This window comes from Pelodiscus sinensis, chromosome 23 (assembly GCF_049634645.1).
Source record: "Pelodiscus sinensis isolate JC-2024 chromosome 23, ASM4963464v1, whole genome shotgun sequence".
NCBI lineage: Eukaryota > Metazoa > Chordata > Testudines > Trionychidae > Pelodiscus > Pelodiscus sinensis.
The window spans coordinates 5,739,620-5,762,731 of NC_134733.1; the positions used below are offsets into that span (position 1 = coordinate 5,739,620).

General features: G+C 54.7%; 1 protein-coding gene across 4 annotated transcripts in view; it reads right to left on the reverse strand.

The window, feature by feature from the left end:
* Nucleotides 1-1,572: 1,572 nt before the first annotated feature.
* Nucleotides 1,573-23,112, reverse strand: part of RCC2 (regulator of chromosome condensation 2) — a 40,387-nt gene continuing 18,847 nt past the window's right edge. For 3 of the 4 annotated variants that reach the window (XM_075906609.1, XM_075906608.1, XM_075906610.1), the window contains 9 exons: nucleotides 22,254-22,385; nucleotides 18,886-18,974; nucleotides 16,686-16,800; nucleotides 14,879-15,045; nucleotides 12,136-12,316; nucleotides 11,740-11,845; nucleotides 8,623-8,695; nucleotides 6,983-7,060; nucleotides 1,573-5,425 (listed from right to left, as the gene is read on the reverse strand). In XM_075906609.1, the coding sequence (XP_075762724.1) occupies nucleotides 5,321-5,425; nucleotides 6,983-7,060; nucleotides 8,623-8,695; nucleotides 11,740-11,845; nucleotides 12,136-12,316; nucleotides 14,879-15,045; nucleotides 16,686-16,800; nucleotides 18,886-18,974; nucleotides 22,254-22,385 (1,046 nt within the window). In that variant the 3' untranslated portion in view covers nucleotides 1,573-5,320. The remainder of the gene's footprint in view (nucleotides 5,426-6,982; nucleotides 7,061-8,622; nucleotides 8,696-11,739; nucleotides 11,846-12,135; nucleotides 12,317-14,878; nucleotides 15,046-16,685; nucleotides 16,801-18,885; nucleotides 18,975-22,253; nucleotides 22,386-23,112) is intronic. The other variant, XM_075906611.1, reaches the window with a different exon arrangement.

The window sequence follows — 23,112 nt, forward strand, 5'->3', positions numbered from 1 at the left end:
TGGACTGTCCGGTTCAAAATCGGACACCTGGCATCCCTAGCTGCACAAGGTTGCACGTGCTGCATGCCTCTGCAGAGCATATGGCCAGGCTGTGCCACGTGCCGCTACCTCTCCCCCACCTTGTGGCCCTCCCCCGCCCCCAGCACACTTGCAAATGGCACTCACCAGACAATCCCTCGCCAGCTTCTGAGGACGCCCGGGACACGTCCTGACTGCTGCTGGGCCGGATGGCGGGGTCTGGCTGCTGTCCTCTGCCACCTCCTCTGTGGACCGGTCTACCTCCTCCTCCTCCGGTTCCCTGGGTTGGACCACTAGGGTGGCCACCACTGTGTCCACCTGGGCCAGCATGGGACTGGCCCCTTTGTCCCCCAAGATGCATTGCAGGCAGTGGAAATAGGGACAGGCAGTGGCTCCTCCACCCCCACGCTCGCTGGCCCGCACATTGGTGAGGCAAAGTTCCTTCACCTTGGCCCGGACCTGTTCCAGGGTCCGGGCCGGGTGTCCCTGTGCGGCCAGCGCCTGGGCCATGTGGGAGAAGCTGTGGGCATTCCTCCTTCTGGACTTGGGGTCCCAGAGGGCCTCCTCTTTTCCTCAGAGGTCCAGGAGGGAAGTCACCTCAGCGGTGCTCCAGCATGGAGCCCGCCGCTTGGTGTCCCTGTGGTCCTGCTGGGTGCTCTGGGGTGGCTCCTCGGTGGGGTCTGAGGGACCTGGCTGAGGCTGGGCAGCTGCCATTGCTCCTCCTGGCTGCTATCCGGGCCGCACGTGGCAAACGGCTGTGCTGAGTGCCTGTACCTTTAAGGGGGGCCCACCTAGGGGGAACCAATGAGTGGTGATTGCCTGTACGGAGTGTAGGAGAGGCCACCTGTGTGGAGGCCAATTCTTGCGCAAGTACGCGCTTGCCGAACGTCCACACTTGTGCAAGAGCGCCTGCGCAGGAGAGCTTACGCCGGATAGGAAACAGCGTAGCTCTTGTGCAAGGAGCGGTCTCTTACCACGCCGTACTGTACATTTCCTTGCGCAAGAGCGGGTGGGCAGTGTGGACGCTCTGAGGATTCTTGTGCAAGAACGGCCATTCTTGCACACGAAGCCGCGAGTGTAGACATAGCCATAGAGAGGTAGCAGCGCAGGGTGGCAGGGAGCTACCCAGAAATGGGGCTGGGAGCAGCCTGGTTGCCGGCCCCACCTCCAGGGACAAATGAATAGTCTGTATCTGACAATATTTTGTGCGGTTACATAACTATTCAATTATACGATAGCGAACAGCCCGAAACGCGGGGTGATCAAGTACGTTTGAGAAGCACTGCTCTAAGCCACACAAGGGTACAAGCAAGGTTTGCCTTGACGAAGGGTTTCCAATCAATGACACCTTTTCCCGCACCTAAGCTGTTCGTTAGAGGAGCAGAGCACACGTCCCGTCCAGGCGATCAACAGAGGCCCGTAAGCCAGAGGGTATACACAATGACGTTGTTTATTTAAACATTTACTCCAAGAAATATAAAAAACATTGAAAATACAATTACAGCACTAAACCAGGAACCTTTCGTCTCGTCTAAATCAAAAATTGTTCCAAGATTTTAAAAGACTTTTTTTCACTCTCCCAACGTAAGAGCAAGAAGGCGGCAGCTGGGGGAGAAGTTAATGAGGAGTGTGAATAATGTTTAATTTCAATCACAGGCAGGACACTACCTGCATTGAGAGGTTCAGCCCCTTGGGGTTTGAATTGTTTATTTTGCGGGTTTTCACAAAACCATGCTCCTGAAGGATAAATGGTTTAATAAAAAGCCCTAGAGCTGAAACTCAGCTTAACCCCAGGCCAGGTGGAGTGCTGGCTCTGGCAGTTGTCAGCACATAGCTCTCTGGGCAACCCTCAAAAGGGTCGGGAAGAGCGAGCAGCCCTGGAGACCTTAAATCTCTCCGGAAGGGGTCCCAGGCAAGTCAAACCTCTGTCCACTCGTGGCCCGCATCTGCAAATGGGCTAATATGTAAGCCAAGAAAACAGCCCGAAGGGAGATTATTGTGTTACTTAGGCTACGGCAACAATGCCTTTTTTTGCGGACGATATGCAAATTGTGCTTGCATTTGCATATCTTCTTCCAATTCTTTTTGCAGACGAGGTTTTTCTGATAAAGCCCTGGGTAGATGGGGCCATGTCAGAAAAACCCCTCTTTCGCAAGACCTTGTAACCCTCGATTTACAAAGAATAAGGGGTCTTGCGAAAGAGGGTCCCCCCCGACATGGCCCTGTCTACACAGGGCTTTTTATTGGAAAAACCTCTTCCACAAAAAGAATAGGAAGAAGATATGCAAATGTGAGCACGATTTGCATAGCCTCGTCCGCAAAAAATGGCAGTGTCGCCGCAGCCAGACAGAAGAGAGGCCACAATTGCAGCTAGTTCAGTGAACAGATTTGGGTGACAAAGGCGAAGAGGCTCAGGTGAGTTTCATTTCAGCCAAACCTCCTGCCTGGATTCAATTCTCAGAACAACTCTCTCACTTGCAGGCGGACTCATTTAAGGTGCCCAATTTAAGCCATGTGGGGCCGGTAGCCAGAGGCACCAAGTACCTAGGAGAACTGATTTCAAATGGGAGCTTTGGCTGCCTAGTGCATCTGGGAAGGAAAAAAAAAAACCCAAGGAAAAAAAAATTTCTAGGGGACAAAAATTAGCCTCTTGCAAGCACAGGCACTAAGTTAGCTGGACTTTTTGGAAAGATTGCAGCCGCATGGCCTGCGGGTGGTTTATAAACAGCTGCACATTTAGGGTACGTCTAGACTCCATGGCTCCATCGACGGAGCCATGGAGATGAGTTTACTAGACATAGGAAAATGAAGCAGCGATTTAAATAATCGCTGCTTCATTTACATCAAAATGGCCGCCACGCTGAGCCGATCAGCTGTTTGGTGGCACAGCGAGGTAGTCTGGATGCTCCACAGTCGACAAGGGAAGCAAACAGCTGATCGACACTGCGCGGCGGCCATTTTGTTGTAAATGAAGTGGTGATTATTTAAATCGCCGCTTCATTTTCCTATGTCTAGAAACCTCATCTACATGGCTCTGTCGACGGAGCCATGTAGGCTAGACACCCTTGGGCACCTAGTTCAACCAGGAGTTCATTTGACCCTGGCTGCTTCTCCATGCAGAATGAACCAGGTACAGACACTGCAGGTGGCTACGGCTGTGGTTTGACGTCACAAGGGACATCCCACTTTGCTGGACGTCCACCTGATCCAGAGCCTATGGAATCACAAAGTCAACAGAAAAAAAAACACCAATTCAATTTAGCCACTTTTCAACTGGGCCCTGGCTGGAAGAGATGGGGTAAGGGGGAGGGCAATAGTTACAATTGAGACCATTGGCTTTACTCGCGACTGCACATGGGAAAGGCTAGTTCACAGTCTTAGTCTAGCACAGCAAATACTCAACTGCAGAACCTCCCATCCAGCTGCTCTCCGTGTTCCAGGAATTTTTTTTACTGGAATTTTTTTTTCCTCCAGTCAGTACTGCAAGAATCCCAGCACTGCTGCGTAACAGGACGTCAGCACACGCTGCCTCTAGAGATCAAAGCAGCTTGCTAGTGTAGGGAGAAAGGGGGAAAAAAAAAAAAAAAAGGCCTCCCTCGGGTTTGTGTGGAGACAGAGCAGAGCGCTCTGTGAAAAGGCACCTTCGTTTCTCCAGCACAGTGCAGGATATTGGAATAGAAGAAACTTTTGGCAGATATCTGATCGCAACTGGAAGATAGTAAAACCTCACAACCATCCAGGGCTGGGGGCTCTTTGCTTCTCTCTGCCAGCAAAACCCATTTGGTTCAACAGCCGTGCAAGGGTCAAATCGAGGGCCACGTCCCTATTGGTGGGACTGCTGCCCAGTTTGGCGGAATCGGACGTGACTGCAAAGACAGGGTTCACGGGTCAACAGGGGGCGGTCATTTCTACGGCCAGGAAGACAAAGGATGCCCCCTTTCCAGGCATGTCTTAGATCGGCTCAAACGGGGCACTTTTTATGGAAAGAGATGTTTATTGATGTTTCAGCATTGGGGTTATTTTCTGACTCATTCTAACCTCCCCCGCCCGCCGATCCTCCAGAGATGTGCCCAGCTCTGAGTTCAGAGCAGCACTGACTTCAGTGGGATGCCTTACGCATAAGAAGCATCAAGCATGCAAGTAAGATTCGTGGAATCTAAGCCCATGCCTCGCCGAGCAAAGGGAGAGACCTGGGCTGCAAAGTTCTGATCCAAACCTCCCCCATCCCTCACAAATTGAGTAGTGTTTGGATCCTCGATTTTCATTGAGGCCCCTCTCTGAAGGCTTCAGACTCTCGAAATCATTCGCTGGGCCGGGCAGCGAAAACCGCTCACAAGCGCAATTATCCCGGAATTGGCCTCCTTTAGAATCAACTTCATTTACAAACACCACCTCAGGGTTTGGATGCCCGACTTGACATACCTAGGGCTTGATTTTCTAGAGGAGGAGCCTCCAGATTCTGGTTTCAACTGGAACGGCAAGCGCTCCGCGCCACTGAAAAATGAGCCCCGAAGTGGGTCAGATTTTAGGATACCTGGGCACCCCCAAACCAGGGGCCTGTGGAACATGTTGGCCTAGCTGGGTCTTGATGGAGGTGTTTAATCCAAACCGAAACAATTGAAAAAAATCACACTGAAAGGTCAAACATATATGAAGCAGCCATGAAATAGGCAGCAGTCAGAGTCCCGCAGCTTAACCCACCCACGGGTTACACATCTAGATACTCTCTCCCTGGGACTTCTATCAAACACCCCTCCCAGGGAATAGGAGATTGCTCTCTAGTTCTAAGCAGCTCTCTGCTTCTGTTCAAAGAGATGGGCCCCTAGACACGCAGGGGTAGCTTTTCAAAGGCACACAGGGCTAGCAGAGGTCTGCTTTCCGATGGGAGTGGGGTGCTCCCGTGCCCTTTGTGCCTCTCCAAATCTGTCCTCCCCTCCCCCCAACTGGGATTCTCTTCAATTCAACGCAGCCAGCGCCACGTGACCCTTCTTACACAGGAGCGGCTGCTCCGCTGCTCAGAGGTCGTGGGGTTTACATGCCAAAAGGTCCTGCCATTGTCATTGGAATGGGAGCGTGAGCCAGGAGTAAATGTCCAACGTTTAAAAGAACCAAACACTTTGGAAATCAGACTGTAACAGGTAGTTAAAACTGCAAATCGCTTATAAAATTGAACCTCGGGAAGTCTAACAAAAAGCTTCAGTCAGGTCTCGCTGCCGGTCTGCAATCTCTTCGTACGCTTTTCGGTCCCAGTGCACATTGGAAAGGACAGCTGCCATTGTAGGGGCGCAGGGCCCTGGCCCCATCAGAGGGTGCGTGGGTTGTATTCCGGCAGCTTCTTTAGTTTCTCTTTCTCCACATCACTTTCGTCTCTGGCTATCACCAAAGAATGGGCGTAGCCCATCGCCACCTGGGCAGACAGAACAAAGCATTTGCCAGCCTAACAGTTATGCTGGGATTTCCACTGTAACAATAAAAGAGGAACAAGCCGCTGAGTCCAGAGGTCTAGCGGGTGGAGCATTGGCCTGTGACTCAAGGGATCTGGGTTCTAGTCCCAGTTCTGCTGTGTGACTGTGCCTCAGTTTCCCTCAGTATAAAAGCAAGGGGTAAGGATGCTGACCAGGTGTCTCACACACTGAGTTCTGCTGATGGAAAAAAAAAAAAAAAAAAAAAAAAAAAATCACAAGTCCCTTTACAATCAGTGGCTTTTTATGACTGAGCTTTGGAGGAAAGTGTGCGCAAGGACTGGAAATTTATGAATTGGGTACATGCAAGGCCAGAAGGCACCTCTGTGATCATCTAGTGCAGGGGTGGGCAATAATTTTTGAAGTGGACCCGGGCTGCCCGGAAGGGGTGGGGCCTAATCTGGAAGGGGCGGGGCCAGAATGCTTCTGGGCTTCCCCACCCCCAAACCATAATTGGTCGGGGGGGGGGGGGGGAAGCCCCTTGGGTGCCTAGTGGGAAGAGGGGGCAAATGCCCCTGGCAGGGCGGGAGGAGACGTTGCACTCCCCCGTCCCCAAGCCCTGATTGGCTGGGGGTGGGAGAGCTGTGTGAAGTTTCCCTCACCCTGCATGAGCATACACCACTTTGGGGCGCCGTGCGCTCCCCGCAGGGCGGGGGGAGGAAACTTGGCACACTCCTCCTGCCCCCAGGCCAATCAGAGCTCGGGGGCAGGGGAGCGCGTGACATCTCCTCCCGCCCTGCAAGCGGAGATTCAAAGCGCCTGGGGGCAGAGGAGCGGCAGGGCCTCCACGGGCCGGATCAACCCACTTGGCCGGATGGATTCGGCCCACGGACGTCCTTTTGCCCACCCCTAATCTAGTCTGGCCCCTTCCGCAAAATACTTCCTAGGGCTTATCTTTTAGAAGAAGAGCCACGCTTAGTCTAACGCACCCTGTCTGTACATTCCTCGAACGCCTCATGAGGGGGCTGCAGACACACCAGCCACTGCATCTCTCATGGGCACCATGGTAACAGATCTGCTGGCTACTGTCTCCCAGCTCAGGCGTCACCATTGGGGACAGGAAGGGAGTCTGGTCAATTTCGGTGCGGATTTAAAACGGACGGGGGCGTGATCATTAACAGGAGCAGCCTCGGCTCTACTTGCAAGGATTTTTACTCCGTTTCACAACCCTCCTCGTGCAATTGCCGTGGCCACACAGCCACAAACCTGCCTGGGCCACGTTTCTACCTGACAGTCCACGTCTTCTCCCCCCCCCCCCCCACACACACACCCCGTTCCATTAGTTCCCCTGCACTTCTCTCCCCCTCCAGCTGCTGCGTTCTGCATGTGACAATCTAATGGCCCAGGGTCCTGAGGCTAACCAGGGATCTGGCCAAAGCATCAAGGCAGAGCATTAAGAGGAAGGAGGTTACGAGAAGGGTGGTCCTTTTCAGACGCACGAGATGGGAAATGAACCAGCCCAGTCCGCTGGGCTAATCGCTTGTGTTCTCGTCTGCTCTCACCTGCTCGGTATAAATTCCATCCAGGGTTTTCACCTCTTGGGCAGCAGTAGAGGACTTGGGTTTATGGTCTCCATAGCCCTGTTAAGAGCAACGGAGAAGGGGACTTGTAAGAAATCAGTGGGGAAACCACAATCTCAGCCTTTTCCAAGAGGCTGGACTGGGTTACTTAGCCTTGTCCCCGGATTCTGGAATAACCAATGGCTCGGAGGTCAGGGACTGTCTTGGCCACCTTTGCCTGCTCAGAGTTCTCTGGGACGGAGACCCAAATGGCTCTGACGTCTACAATTTGAACCTTGAAGCCCATGGAAATTCGAACCAGTGAAATGCACCAACAGAGAAATCCAGCGCCACAAGCCGCCCCGCTCTGCCCCCACCACTAGGGACAGAGCACTAGAACCAAGCCACCCTACAAAACCCACCCGCAGCAGCCAGACACTGGAGTGAGACTGGAACGGCGTAATTCAGGGCCTCACACCAAAATAGTTTGAGCATTTAAAAAAGGTACTCAAGGGGCCACCAGCCACATGACACCCCACCAGCCTGGGGAAGGGCTGGGCAAACTCCCCTTCTATCCCAGACCCCACCTCCACCCACCCTTGCACCCTCCCCCTAGCCATGCGGCCTAGCGGGTTCAGGGTCCAATGCCAGCAGTGGAGTCCAGCTCCCCCACACTCACCAGCAGCGGTGGCAGCAGAACAGCACAACCCCAGCTCGCTCCGCTTCCCACAGCAAAGTGCGGGGTGGTCCAGCCGCCACCCCAAAGCGAAGCGTCCGGAGGGCAAAGTGAGCTGGAGCTGCGTTGCTCCGCCTCCTCCGCTGCGCCAGTGAGCGCGCGGGGGAGAGGAAGGGGGCCAGTCCCTCCCTCTAGTCCCCCTGGCCCCACTCCCTCATCCCTCCTGCCCATGGCATTTGGGGGACGTGCCCCCCCCTCGCATCCTCCCCCACACAACACTCCTGACCGTACCGACGCCCTCAACCAACGCTACGATTTCCGAGGGAAGCGGGCGTCTATTAGATCTGTCCCAGCACTCAGGAATGAGACAGAAGACGGATGCAAACATTTGTGGGGAAGATTAAATATTTAGCAATTAGACACGAGGAAGCGCATGAGGGAAAGCAACTTGCTTTTGCAGGGGCCGTTCGGCACAAGGCAACGCCGAGTGTTTTTCACAGGGAGCCAGTGCGAATCCACATGCAGAACTCACTGGAGGCTGCAAGTTCAATGCACCCATGGGTCTCCTCTCCTCCCAGGCAAGCTCCCTGCTGCCAGAAAACTTCACCAAGGAACATTTGGGCAATTTTCTCTGGGAGAAAATTCTGCCTGGTGGTGTGTAGGTTTGGGGAGAAAGGTGGGTTTGTGTGTAGCACCAAATTACCCCTTATTATTGCCTCTTCCAGGCTAACTTTTTAGCAGGTGCGACAAATGTTTTCCCCCTTAATACCTAAATTAAGCAGGACAAAGACCCTTTAGAAATATTACACCCAGTAATTTACACCCAGTAATTGAGTGATCTCAGGATCACAGCAAGTCCACTTGCAAAAGCTTCCCACCCCCCGGTCTCTTTGCTTGCGATCTTCTCTGCTCTGGTGCTGGACCAGCCTGGCTGGGTTTCTGTGCAAGTCCACAGCTGCCTCCTTACCAGTTCACCGAAGGTTGGAGATGGGCCCCAGCTGATTGTGCTCTCATCTGCCGCCACTATAATACTGCTCTTTCTGAAACAGGTACACAGGCTGTTACTGCAACATCCTCTGCCTTCCTGCCCTCCCCCGGCAGCCCCGCCAGCTGCCGTTCCATTTCCCATGCCACCTGGCTGCTTGGTACCAGCCCCGGTCCAGCTGCTTCCCAATGTAATACCAGGCTGGTGCGGGTGGGTGGATCTTTGTGGAGCCCCGCCCCCAAACCGATCCCCATTACCGTCCGTTCCCTAATGCAGTGGTTTCTCACTGTGTCCGCCGGTGGATTGGGTGTGGCCACAGTCGCCACCAAAGAGTGGGCAGAGAGCAGGGATGGGGCCCACGCAGCAGCCCATCTCGGCAGCACATGGCTATTGCTCCTGGACAGCTGTTGTGCAACGCAGTGAGACTCGCTGCCTGGGGGCTCACACCAGGGCTGTCACAGGGACTGGCGACCTGGGCCATGCCGCCTCCTCAGGGCGGAGCCTCAGGAGACACGGGGGCTGGTGCGCCCGGCGCCGGCTCTTGTCAGTGGAAGCAGCTTCCCCGCTCCCACTCGGCAGGGCCATGAGGCACCTGGACTCGGCAGGTGGCAGGCAAGTTCCTGACCCATGGCGCAAGGGAGGCTGGGACAGAAGGGTTTGCCAGTGCTAGCCCCAGCTAGAGTTGGGGGCTGCCCTCTGAGGCGACCAGGAATGTTGAGAGCCCTGTAACGTCCTGAAGATAAACACTTTACAAACAGGAAAAACAATAATCCAACACCAGGTCTTGGGAGACTCTCTTCCCATGTCCATTAATACAACGCTCCCTCTAAAACGGCACCCAGCAAGTCTCGGCGCAAAGGTCACGCAAACGAGCACCCACACAGATCAGAAGCTGCCTCCTTTTTAGCAACAGAAGAATATTCGGGGAATGCCTAAGTCGAGGGAGTAGGGAAAAAATCTTGAAATCACAGCGAAAAGATTTACTCTGAAAGTTTGCGGGCAGGCCGTGGGCTGGGTTTCTTGACCGTAGCAGAACCAAATCAGTGTATTTACAGGGGGACCTTTCAAACATATCTTGATGCTCCCCAACTCCAAAGAGCTTGCCATCAGACACACACACTACCAATAGGGTTGCCAGATAGTTTCACAAAAATACCAGACACACTGGACATTACATCACAATCTATGTTACATCTTAGTTAGAAAATACCGGACTTTATATTTTCTCATTTACATTTTCTCAATTTGTTTCTCCGAACAGAAAGCTCAAATACTCGACTGTCCAGTTCAAAACCGGACACCTGGCAACCCTAACTACCAAGATAGATATGGCATGAGACAATAGGCCAGATAAGGGAGAGGTGGGAGCAAAGAGGAAAGATTCTTGGAGAAGGAAGGTTTTAAAGAGGTGAGGAGGGAAGAAAAATCGTTTCCTTCTTCTCTGGCCCAATGCTCACAAAACTCTCATTTAACACAAGCAGAAGCATCCTCAAAGCAACCCAGAAACTCTGAGGCTAAATCTACACTGCCCTCTCTTGTGCAAGAAAATATGCAAATGAGGAGAAGCAGTGAATATTGCCACACATTTGCATACTTAATGAGCTGCCATTTTGCACAAGGGGTTTTTGCACAAAAAGGAGTTGACCACACAGCTCCTTTTTGCACAAAACCCTTTTGCACAAGAGCCGTTCTTCCTGAAAAAAAAAAAAAAAAAAGCAGCAGAATGGCTCTTGTGCAAAAAGGGTTTTTTTGTGCAAAAGCCCCTTGTGCAAAATGGCGGCTCTTTAAGTATGCAAATGAGGCGTGGTGATATTCACCGCTTTGCCTCATTTGCATATTACCTTGCGCAAGAGAGAGCAGTGCAGATGCAGCCTGAGAGCTAGCACCTTCCCCCGCACTGTGGAGAGCTACACTCAGTGCAGGACAATGCATAAGACTTTAGAAGCCCAGATCAAATCAAGTGATCATGTAAAGGTTTGTAGGCAGGGTTGTTGTAGCCTTATTGGTCGCAGGACATTAGAGACCCCGGTGGGAGGGGCTCATCTCTTTTATAGGACAACTGCTGGTGAGCAGAGACACAAGCTCTGGGTAAGCTCAAAAGCCTGTCTCGTCTGTCTCCCCAGCAGAAGATGGCCCAATAAGCGATATTAAAGAGACCAGATTGGGTGAGGCAAAGATTTGACCGTTTCTCCCCCACACCCAGCTGACTGCAGCAATCATGCAATCCCCTAGGAAACCGATCAACCCAGCGGGAACTGGAAGGTCAGACCTCTCCCGATGAATTCTCAGCCCTCCGGCATGAATTTAAAGTTAAAGACATTGACTCCCTCCCAGAACAGGATGGAGGCCACAACCATTCCAGGAGAGGTTTGCATCTAGGCATTCATTTATCCTGGCCCTCCCTGCCTTCTCCACTGCTATTAAAACAGTCACCCTGCGTATCCAGCAGCTTTTCCTCTTCCACATGGTCAAACACACACACACACACCCCTGCCTTGTATCAGAGAGTTAGCCATGTTAGTCTGAATCTGTGTGGCACCTTAGAGACCAGTGTTTCTTTAAAAACACCGTTTGGTGTTCCTCGGTCTTAACAAATTTATGAGGCACACCAAGGATTTTTTGTTGAGCCAAAAAAAAAAAAAAAAAACAGAGCCATTTTGAACTCTGTTGTTCTGTGGCACACCTCCAGTTGCCTCGTGGCACACCAGCGTTCCCTGGAACACAGTTTAAGAAACAGGGTTATAGACTAACAGATACATTGGAGCATAAGCTTTCATGGGAAAGACCATGAAAGAAAGATGCATCTGACGAAGTGGGTCTTTGCCCACGAAAGCTTATGCTCCAATACATCTGATAGTCTATAAGGTGCCCAGGACTTCTCGTTATCCCTGCCTTGATTCACCAAGCAGCGCTGGCCTGGATGACGGAATCCGATCTGTGTACGTAAATATAACTAGTCACAGGAGCCGTTGCACAGGGCCAAATTCCCTGCTCCTACAATCAGCCCTTTCTGCACTTGGGTCCGCCTGCGTTAGCACTGCTTCTAGGATGTCCTCCAGGCAAGCCGGGGGTAGTCAGAGGCCAGAAGTCATCACTTACCCACAGGCCAAGCTGCGGATTTTCCAGCCACAGAGGTCCTGCACAGCTTTCGGGTACATGGTTGACTCACGGGAGGTGTTTGTGGCTCCCCAGAAAAACAGGCCACCTGCAAAGCAAACCAGCCAGGCAACGTCAGACTCCAACCCGGAAACCCGATTGAAATGCAGGCGGCCGCACTCCGGAAGGCAGAGAACTTTCGGAAGGAAGGGCTTGACTCTACTGACACACAGCGACCATGCTGCTCAGTAACCCCAAGACACTGGGAAGAGTCCAAGCGAGCTCTCCCTGCGTGTAGGCAAATGCCGTCTCAGAGCGCGGCTCTCACAACAGAGACTTTGTGCGGCATGCTGGCTCCACACCAAAACCCATCTGCCAAGAAAAAGCAAGGCCACTGACCTGTTTCGCTGACAGCAAAGGAGCAGGTGTAGCCGGCATAGAGCTGAGCTGCCCCGCGGCCCGGGAAGTCAAAGAGCTTGACCAGCCGTGGCACCATCTCATCCTTCTGCTCGGCATGGCCCAGCCGGCCGTATCCACCAAAGCCCCAAGAGAACACACGCTTCTGGGAGTCTAAGACAAGCTGCAAAAGGGACAGATGGTGACACAGACTTGGGTTTAGGTGCAGGAAGAAGTCTCCCCATCATGCAGCTAACTGCAGGGTGGATTATTGGTTCTGCTCTATGGATCTTGGCAGAAGACCAAATGCAGCAGCATCAGGGGCATAAACATAGCCTCAGGCGAATTCTACACGGCAAAGGCCAAAACTATTGCGATGATGCATTTCGTACAAGGACGCTTCTCTGCCAACTATTCCATTCTCATCTCAATTGTTGTGAAGTCACATGTCTTCCCATTCCTCCCGCCGAGTGATAAAGCCAGGAACAAAAAGGACTAGGTGTCTAGACAGCTGTGTAATTCAGTCAACTGCATAGTCCAATATTGATTAAACTGCAGGAAGAGCAAACAAGAGGACGACACCCCCCTCTTCACCCCCCCCAGGATTCCCACTCCGCTTTTGTGTTGCTCTACACAGAAGTACTCAACAATGGGCAATACAATACCAGCACTCTGCCTGGTGCATTTACACAAGAACTAGAATTTAGCTGCCACCCAAGAGGCGGCCTCCAGCGTCAGAGGAGGGAAGCGGTCATGTGACTTCAGTCAGCTGAAACAACTCCGTAACTGGAAACAAGACATTTCTACTGTGATGACACAGGTATCTTTTCCTCCATTGTCTGCCTCTGCTGTCGCTTAGCAAGCGCTCAGGGTGGATCTGCAGAGTTGGAAGAGGGTTATTTTTAAATCTATTATTCTGCATTTCAGCTCCCTCAATGTTGAGAATTCAAACTACTGCAGGTGGATTAGGACACCTCCCACGCCAACCAGAGTCATAATCGGATTATGCCACGATTGGCCTCAAACCCTAAGCGAGGCAGGGAGACACGGAAGGTTTGTGCAAATGGCAGCTTGTATGACCGGCTGGTTTGGTTTCCCGTCCTTTCCCGGCGGGAATTACCTGTCAGCGTCAAGGTGTCTGACTCCAACTATCCCTAGGGAAGTTTCAACATGCACCGAGACAAAGTTGCAACCCAGCCCTTGCACTGGGGGTTTCCAAATAGTCCATAGCCTTAAGGCGGGGACGAACATACTTTTAGGAGACGCCTGCACTTGGAGCTGGGATGGGATTCTTAGCTTAATGAGAGCCCCACACACTAAAAATGGAGTAAGTGCAGCAGCACAAGCAGGATGGGCTAGCAGCGAGTCCGAGCCACCTGAGGCTGCAGGCACGCAGCCAGGGCCGCTAGCTGTCCAGCTGCTCATGCTGCTGCGGCTAATTTTTAATGCACCGGTTCAGGTGCAGCTAGTGCAAGTGAGGTCTCCTCAACGTGGGGATCCTCCCTCTCCTGCGACCGAGGGGTAGATATGCCCTTAATTGTAGCCACGCAACACGCCAAAGGCTGTAACGCCTCCGAGGGCGAACACAAGGGAAAGGTTTTCAACTTGGCCTCCTGGATCGGCTGATCAGAGCTGGGATAAACCCAGCTGCCAAATACAAATCGCTGGATGTTCTTGGCACTGGCTCAGAACGTCTCCGTGCAACTCTATGACAGAGAACCCAGCAGGAATCCGCGGCCTGTTAAGAGAGACACACCCTAACGGCCAGTCACATGGAGGGATTCCGCCACCCGCGGAGCATTCAACAAAACGAAGGGAACGCAGCAAGTCCCATGGCTGCTGCTGATCAAAGCTAGCTAGGAAACGGGTTTCTTCCAGGGGCGCAGTGGCTAGGGCTACCAGGTAGCTTCAGAAAAAATACTGGACACACTTGATGGGGGGGGGGGGGAGGGGGAGAGGGGAGGGAGGGACTGGCCAGGAGGGGAGCAGGGCTGGCCAGAAAGGGGGGGGGGGATGGGAAGCAGGGCTGGTGGGGGGAGAGGGGGTTCAGGGGCAGCAGGGCGCAGCTGGGGGAGGGGCGCAGCTGGTGGGAAGCAGGGCTGGGGGCAGTTGGGATGGCCAAGGGAGATCGGGAGGAGGAGAACCGGCTGGCAGGAAGCAGGGCTTGCCGGAAGGGTGTTGGGGGGAGCAAGGCTGGTCGGGAGGGGTCGGGGCGGGGTGTTGGGGGGCGCGGGGCTGGCCAGGGAGATCGGGAGGTGGAGAACTGGCTGGCAGGTAGCAGGGCTGGCCGGGAGGGGGTCTGGGCGAGTGTGGGGGAGAGAAATCGGCCGGTGGGGAGCAGGACTGACCCGGGCACTTGCAGGTCCCAGGACGCTGCCCGTCCCGCGCACGGTCCAGGCGAAGCGCGATTGAGTCCGGCTACGGCTCCACAACGCGCCTGACCAGCGCTCAGGGGCACGGACGGGGCTTCTCCTCCTCCCCAAGGCGTCACTCCTATGTCAGATGCAACCAGAGGCTCCCAGCGCCGATCACGCCCCACCTCCCAGCCACTCCCCCGCCCCTGCCGGGCTTCGATCGGGCGTCCAGCCGGAACACCAGAAAATACCGGACACTGCACATTGAAAATACTGGTGTTTTGACCCGACAGAGGGTCCCAAAACCAGACTGTCCAGTTGAATACTGGACACCTGGCAACCCAGGCGGTGGCACACGGAGCCTCCGGCTGCCAGGGGGATCCCAGCATTACCGTATGGTTAGCGCCGCAGGCCACGTCTCGCACCACCACGTTAGGGACCGGAAGGATCTGTCCATCTTTCGTCTTTTCGATGAAGATGGCAACGCGCCGGGGCACCAGCTCGCAGTCAAACTCTATCCTCTGCGCACGGGCAATGAACTTCCCATCCGAATTGTGGCCTGTGGCGGGGCAAAGAGCCGGATGTGAAAGAGGAGGGGGCTGGCCTGGGTCGCCCCACCCGGGAACGCAGCAGGAGTCCTTCCTCAGGGAGGCCAGGGACAGCGCATGCCCCCCGAACCCCTGACCCCCATCCGGGGAAGAGTTCTTTGCTAGCCAGACGCACCTCTACCAGCCACTACAGCAGCGCCCTGCCACGGCCCACGCCCCCCTTGCTTGGGCTCTCACAGTCTAGAGCATAGGTTCCCAAACTGGGGGGGGCCTGAAGAAATTCCGGGGGAGGGGGGAAGCACGCAAGGCAACCCAGCCCCTCCCCCCCCCCAAGTTTTGCTGCCCCTGGTCAGCTCCTTTTTTTGCTCAACTAGTTTTGCTGCTTTGGGGGGGAGGGGGTGCATGAGGGTTTTTCAAAAATCAAAAAGGGGGCGTGATGCTGAAAAGTTTGGGAACCGCTGGTCTGGAGAGACAGACCCGCCCCAAAGAGCTTCCCCGCTGAGGAATGTCGTGCAGCTATTCCTGGAGCTTTTCCCATCCAGCTTCCCTGAACAGGCCAGATACGGTCACTCCCCATTTTGTCAGGGGACTGCACCTCCCCACTCCAGGGCACATCTCCACCGCAAGGAAAACCCACAACCCCACCTCTCGGAGCCCGGCTCACGGGGCTAAAAACTCCTGTCGACCTCCAGGCTGGAACCCGGGCGCTGAAACTCCCCAACCCTGGGATCAAGCCTGCAGCCTGAAGTTGACATTGCAAGTTTAGAGCCCCGGAAGCCTGAGACAGCTAACTTGGGCCAACCATGGGCCTCTTCTTGCGGTGCAGACACCGCTGCAAAGATCAGCTCAGGAAATTCTCCCCCCACAAGAGGGGGAGAGCACTCGGTGGCTGCTAAGATTGCAGGAAAGCGTGCGCCCTTCCTGTTCCGTACAGAGCAACTCCTGGGTATTGCCAGACAAAGTCCTGCTCATGCATAATGGAACACACGGCCTGGATGCACAGTGGCACATTGTCGGTGCGGCAGCAATTCAAAGCGCGGGGGCTTTATGGACACTCCAGGGACAAGGGCTTTTGTGGTTATCGCGGCGCCGCCGCCTGGCATTTCTCACCCCCTTTCAAACAGAAGATCCCAAAAGCACGTTGTGAACATTGGCAAATGAAACTTCGCCACTCCCGCGTGAGACTGCGGGGAGGCCGACAGACGGAACCGAACCTGGGACCTCTGGAGCTTAGCGCGTGAGCCTCTACCGCAGGACCTAAAACCCAGCTGGCTCGCCACACACGCATTCGCGCTGTAAGTGCTCTTGGTGCCAGTAGGTAGGACAGTTTACTACGCCCAGCAGGTGCGAAGGTTAAAAGAGGCACTTGTACACCCAGGGAAACTGAGACACAGAAAGGCAAAGCGTGTTGCCCAGTGTCACACAAACAGAGCAGAGAGACGAGAAGCCAGATCCTAGGTTTTAAAAACACAAGGTCACCATCCCTTCTGGAAGGGGGTGGGGGTAAGATGCACACCCCATTACTGGTTTGACTGGTCCAACACACCAGTCTATAAAAAAAACACACCAAAACAATCCAGCTTGGGGCAGCTACCAAATGAAATCTGCCGCCATTAAAACTGGATCGACTTTTAAAAATAAACCTTCTTACCCAGCTGCCCGTATTCAGGGCACCCAAAGGAATAGAGGTTTCCTTTGCAGTCCATTATCATGCTGAATTCTGCCCCACAGGCCATTTTGGTAATAGGCTGGCCATTGTACATGATCTACAAAGGAAAGAGACGACGCATGAGAGCAGGAGACGGACTCGAGTGCCCCTGCCAGGGAGCACGGCCCAGCGCAGAGCAGATAGAGAGCTACATTTGCAAAGGGCACACGGAGCAAACACCAGGCCCAACTTAGGCAAACGAGGGATTTGCATGGACGGTTAAGCCGTTCGTTTGCATACACCTGGTGGCTGTGTTCAGCGTGCACCAATTTACATGCAAAACTGTGCGAGCCTACCCGAAAGCACTGGGTCTGCCGTTTGACTAACTGCCCTGCCACTGAGAAATGGTCAATTCACTAACCCACATGAATCAGAAGAGAGAAGGGGAACGTAGGAGCAGAGGGGGCGGGCTTCAGGGGACATCCTATGCGGACTCTGATCAAGCCAGCATGTTAAAGCCAGAAGGGCAGCCAGCTGGTGGGTGGGGCTAGCCGTCTGCGTGTAACCCTGCCTGAGCTGCTAGGTCCGATGGCTGGGCGAGCCTCTCCCGCAGTTTGCGCCACAGAAGCTATGCTTCTACTGTAGTCTCATCTGAGCTGGCGGGGTTCCACCCCAGATCCCGGGCAGACGTACTTTAAGCACTTCTCACGAGCGCTCCTTGGGCCAACTTCCATTCTGCTTGCAGCAGGGACGTTTCTAAGCATCCCTCGTGCATCTGGGCAATATTTTGTAACCCTACGGCTCTTGCATCTTCAGCCAAACCCATAAGAGAATGGACCCCCGGCAGGGATTATAAGGTAGCAGCAGGTTCGGTTTATTCTCCAAGCGGAGGAGTGAAGGTTCTCAGCCTGGATTCATTTTGTTTTTCAAAGACAGAATGAGAATGGCTAAGACACAAGTGATCTGGCCATTGTTTTGGCTGTCGTAGGAACACTGGAGCGAACATAAGAACGGCCGTACTGGATCAGACCAAAGGTCCATCTAGCCCAGTAGCCTGTCTGCCGACAGTGACCAGCACCAGGTGCCCCAGAGAGGGTGGACCGAAGACAATGATCAAGCGATTTGTCTCCTGCCATCCTTCTCCAGCCTCTGACAAACAGAGGCCAGGGACACCATTTCTATCCCCTGGCTAATAGCCTTTTATGGACCTAACCTCCAGGAAATTATCTAGCTTCTCTTTAAACTCTGTTATAGTCCTAGCCTTTGCAGTCTCCTCTGGCAAGGAGTTCCACAGGTTGACTACACGCTGTGTGAAGAAGAACTTTCTTTTATTAGTTTTAACTTGCTACCCATTAACTTCATTTGGTGTCCTCTAGTTTTTCTATTATAGAAACTAATAAATAACTTTTCTTTATCCGCCCTCTCCACACCACTCATGATTTTATAGACCTCTATCCTATCCCCCCTCAGTCTCCTCTTTTCTAAACTGAAAAGTCCCAGTCGTTTTAACCTCTCTTCATATGGGACCCGTTCCAAACCCCTAATCATTTTAGTTGCCTGTAAAGTTCTTGATTTCCACCCACACTCCAGACTTGTGCAGGTTCAAAAACTTGCATGGGATGCTTTCGGTCCCTGGCCACCCCAGAGGCCAATCTGCTAGTGTGGGTATTTAGACAAGATGGGGAAGGAACACCATTTTAAAACCATGCTGAACAGTTCTAGGAGGCTCCAGAGAAGGAGCACATCAGCCTCTTTTGGTATTATAGTTCACATTTGGCCACGCAAGGAGCTGGAATCTGAAGTCTGGCTTGAAAACGGTTTGGACCATCCCATCCCATGGTTTACTAGCTACGTTAGGCAAAGCTCGTCTGACAGCAGGTTTACATTTACTCAGACAACACTATAATCATAAGCTTGGATAGGGCTTTTCCATTGGCCCGGCAAACAGCACCACACGTATTTTGTCGATTATATTTCCAAAATCCATGAAGAACAAAACCAGAAGAAAAAATACGGCGGAATTTTTGCTCTCAGCACGATTCCGTGTCCCCTGCCCCCCATTAGTGGGACTGGGCCCAAGCAATTTGGTGTGAAGGATCAACATGGCCCCCAAAATGGACATTCGGGTGGTGGCCAGGATGCGAGAAATGAAGGAATCCGCTACCTGACCGAGAGAAAGCCCAAAGAAGAGCATTAGCGGTACCTGAGTAGGACTTGGAACTGCATCCGTCTGATTGCCAAGACCCAGCTGTCCCATCTTGTTCTCTCCAAATGCAAATACAGAGCCAGTCTCTGGAACAAGAGGGGGAAAGGCAGGAAGGGAGAAGTTTAAACCTCCACGTGAATGCAGAGTTAACACAGAATGGAGCTGACCACTCCAAGGCATCGTGCTAAATGACAGCACACTGTCCCATGTCGCATAAGCTTAAACCAGTCGTCACCAACCACGTGATCGACTGGTTGATCCTGGGGAGCCTCCCAGCTGATCGCGATCGGCACTCCCCCTGCGTGGAGTGCAGTCCCACGTGTGTGGAGGGGGTAGGAATCTTGGTCTGCTCCTGCCTACAAGCACCACCTGCTGCAGCTCCCATTGGCCAGGAATGGAACTCTGTGGCCAATGGGAGCTGGTGGGGTGGTTCTGGTGGAGCGGGGGCTTACAGGCCCTCCACCAATGGGAGCTGAAGAGCCCTGCGTGGCTACAACTGTCTAACAGGCATGGGTATCCGCAGATCTGCAGGAGGCTGAGAGAAACACAGAAGCGCCGCTCAGTGGTCCCGCTAAGATTCGCCATCCGTGAGCGGAGGGAGTTGTGTCTTGGGCACCAATACTGACATCACGTGCGCTTGTTCGGACGGGCGCCACCCACCAGCTACTAACAAAATTATAATTTAAACAGTTATGTAAGAGAAAAAAAACAAGCCACACACCCCTAAACGAGGTGCATCACTCAGCACCCACCCACCCACCCTGAAAATCACCCAGGCTCACTCCCACCCAGCCTTGCTCCCACCGTTGCTGCATCCACGGGCTCCACAACCCCGACACCCCCATCCGCTGCACCCTTCACTCACCCTGCATTGTGCCCCCTCTGCCCCCAACTGCAGCACAGTGACCCCTCCATCCCATCCCCTGCACTTTCCTCCCACCTGTGCCCCAACCCTCACTTCCAGCATGTTCTGCCACACTGCTCCCTGCCCAGCAACACCTCCCCCTCTGGCTATTGCACCCTGGGCAGGGCCCCAGTTTGCCCGGCCCTGCATTAGCTTTTCTTTGTGCAGGAGGTTGCAACAAAGTTGTTTCCACTGAAAACAGCAGCAAACTGCACAACGGAGCAAGGCACAGATGTCAAGCAGCCGGCCTTTAGAGCCGCCATTGGCGGGGTCTGCTGGGTAATTCTCTCCCCGCCCAGCAAAGGAAGAGGAGGAAGGGGCTGAGCCATTGTGTTGGTAGGAGCAGTAACGGTTTACGACAGACTGGGCGGGGCGGTCTTGGGCAGGGCAGGTGCTCTTAGAGCTAGTTTAAAAATCCTACCCCTGCCAACGCTGGACTGGATGAACGCGGCATGCCTGTTGAACGGGTGCTACTGCCAGTCAACGAGAAGCTTTAAAGCAGCGGTCACCAACCAGGAGAGCGGGATCCACTGGTAGACCTCAGAGCCTCTGACGGGTGATCCTGATTGGTTTGGCCAAGAGGCTGTCAAGTGCCCCTCCTCCCACTGCTGCTCACCTCTTTGAAGCTACCCCACCCCCCTCCCCGGGGAGACTCCTGCTTGCTGTGCCGGGCAGGGAAGGGAAGGAAGAGGAGGGGCACTGATGTCAAGGGGCCCCCTCCCGCTCTGTATCCTAGCTCCACAAAACAGAGGGGGCAGTGGGAGGGAGTTTGCTGGCTGCTTTAGGGAGTGGCCCATGGCCAGGGCAGGGGTGAGCCTGCCATAGCCCACTGCACCACCAGCCAGGAGCCGCCTGAGCTAAGCAGTCCCCAGCTGGAGCCCACATTCTGAAACCCTACCCCAGTCATGAACCACCTCCTGCACCCCAGAGCCTGCCCCTAGAACCCCTCCTACCGCCTGCCCCAAGAGCAACTCCGAGCCCCGCATGCTCCAGATCCCTGAATCCAAAACCAGAGCCTGCCCCCAACCCTCTGCCCCAGCCTGGTGTAAGTGAGGGAGGATGGAGTGAGCAGGGGCGGGGCCTCAGAAGGGGCAGGAGGGAGGCGGGGCCTGGGGATTTATATTTAAAGTAGATTTTGGGTTGCACTTGAATTCAAAGTGCTCTCACGCTGGAAGGGGCTGGAGAGCCCTGCTTAAAGGCGTTGCTACGGGCCACGCTTCACCCTTACTGTAAGGGGGGCTTTTATATCTTCAGCACCTCCAGCGGGACAAAAGCACAGAAGGGATCCACTGGATCCCGACTGTTGTACACGGCCACCTGCCATTTGGCTGCGGACCCCGAGGCTGCCGCCGCCGCCTGCGACTCGGCTCTGGCCTCCCTCTACCTACAACACGGCAGCTTTGGCTCTAGCCCCAGCTGCTGGAGCTGCCGGCCCCCAGATGCTCCCAGGGCGGGCCGCGTGGTGGGCAGTTGCTGGAGCTGAAACCAGGAGGGGGGGGCGAGGAGGGAATGAGGGGCAGCCTCAATGCAGCCTCCAGGCAGCCACCCATCATGGGGTCTGCCCTAGGACCAGCTGGGCTGTGTGGTGACTGCCTGGGCTGCATGGCGGGCGGCTGCTGGAGCTGGAACAGGGCCACAGTGAGGTACCCTGGAAGGAACAGCCTCACGGCAGCCCTAGAACAGCCACCCGCCCCGCCCCAGCAGCAGCTGAGCTGCTCCGGAGCTGTAACCTGGGCTGCGCAAGGCTGCCTCAGTAGAGATAGCCTCACCAGGCCCTGGCTCCAACCGGAGAATATGCGGGAAGCTGCCCGCCACGTAGCTCCACCCACCTGGGCCAAGTGGCATCCCCCCAGAGCTGGAACAGGGCAGTGACGAGGCTACCCCAGTAGGGGCAACCTCACTACAACCCTGGGAAGCCACCTGCCATGCGCCCCCCCTCCCCCCCCCCAGCCGGGCTACGTGGCGCTCTGCCACGCCGGAAGACTCCACTGCCGCGCCACTCGCCTTCAAGCAGGAAAGGGAGTGCTGAGCGCTGCTGCAAAGGAGGTGGGTACTGGCCACCGCGCTCAGGAGCCAGCGCTCTGTGCGGGCAGAGCCTTGTGGCCGCACAGCCCCCAACCCTGCCACCAGCCAGGTCTCCTGCCCAGGGTCATACAGCCCCACTAGTGGCAGGACTGGGAGCGGTAGCGCCAGATGGCTGGGAGGAGCTGCCAGCGCGGGATCCTGCGAGTGGCGGCACCACATTCCTCTCCTTTGGCTGTAGCGTCTCCAGGGAGATAAGCCTTGTGGAGCAGCAGATACGGTATCTATCCGCGGGCAGCCAGCCGTATCCAGGCAGGCAGCTACGGATTGGAGGGTCAGCATTCGACGCCCCGGTCCCCTGCATGCCCCAGTCTCCTCAGCGTCCTGTAGAGAGACGGAGCCCAGGCCTTGTGTCCTGCTGCCCAGCACCCTCCCGTACCTGTCAGGGCGAGCGTGTGGTTTCGGCCACAAGCGGCTGATGCAATCACTTCATTGCTGAGAACTTCGATGAGTTTCGGAGCCTCCACGCGCTTGGTGTCCCCGTGCCCCAGCTGCCCTTTCTCGTTACGACCTGGAGAGACGCGGGCACACAAACAACACGCGTGAGCAGGGGCCGACCTTCATACAATTCAAGGGGGCACCTGCTACAGCGACTGTGAGCAGCTTCCCACTAGGAGAGCCCATCCTGTGAACTGTAACCACCCCTCTGACCGTCCCAAACCGAGCCTGACATGGGGATGGCAACGGGTCTCTAAGGGGCGGGGGCCACGCTGCTCCCTTTCCTTAGGGCTAGATAAAGGGCAGCCTTGAAGCGTTTCTTCTGCTGTAGCATGGAAGGGGAAGAATCACCCTTCTAGTGCGCACGAGGCATCTAACTAGGGATGGTCGTTATCGGTTAACCGAATAGTCGATTAACCTCAATTCTTATCGGTTACTCAACTATTCTAGAGTCCTGGGGGCAGGGCCGGCAGCCAGTGCAATACGGCTCCACTCCTGAGGGGCCCCCTGCCACTCTGTGCTGCTGTCTCAGTATCAGAGGCAGCAGTATGGGGTGCCAGGCGGGAGCTGGTCCACGGGGGGAGCCAGTTTAAAACCCAGCTCCCCTCGCCGACTGGCTGGTGGCAGCCGCAGGCTCTGTCCAGGGGAGAATATGTCTGAGTTCCTGGACCTGGTACAAGCCAGAACGGAGCCAGGCTCCCTGCCCACCTGGCTCCTAATACACTTTAAATGTAGAGCCGCAGCGGGGGTAGGTCCTGGACCCGGCACAAGCCGCTGGCCAGCCTGCTAAAAAAAATTTA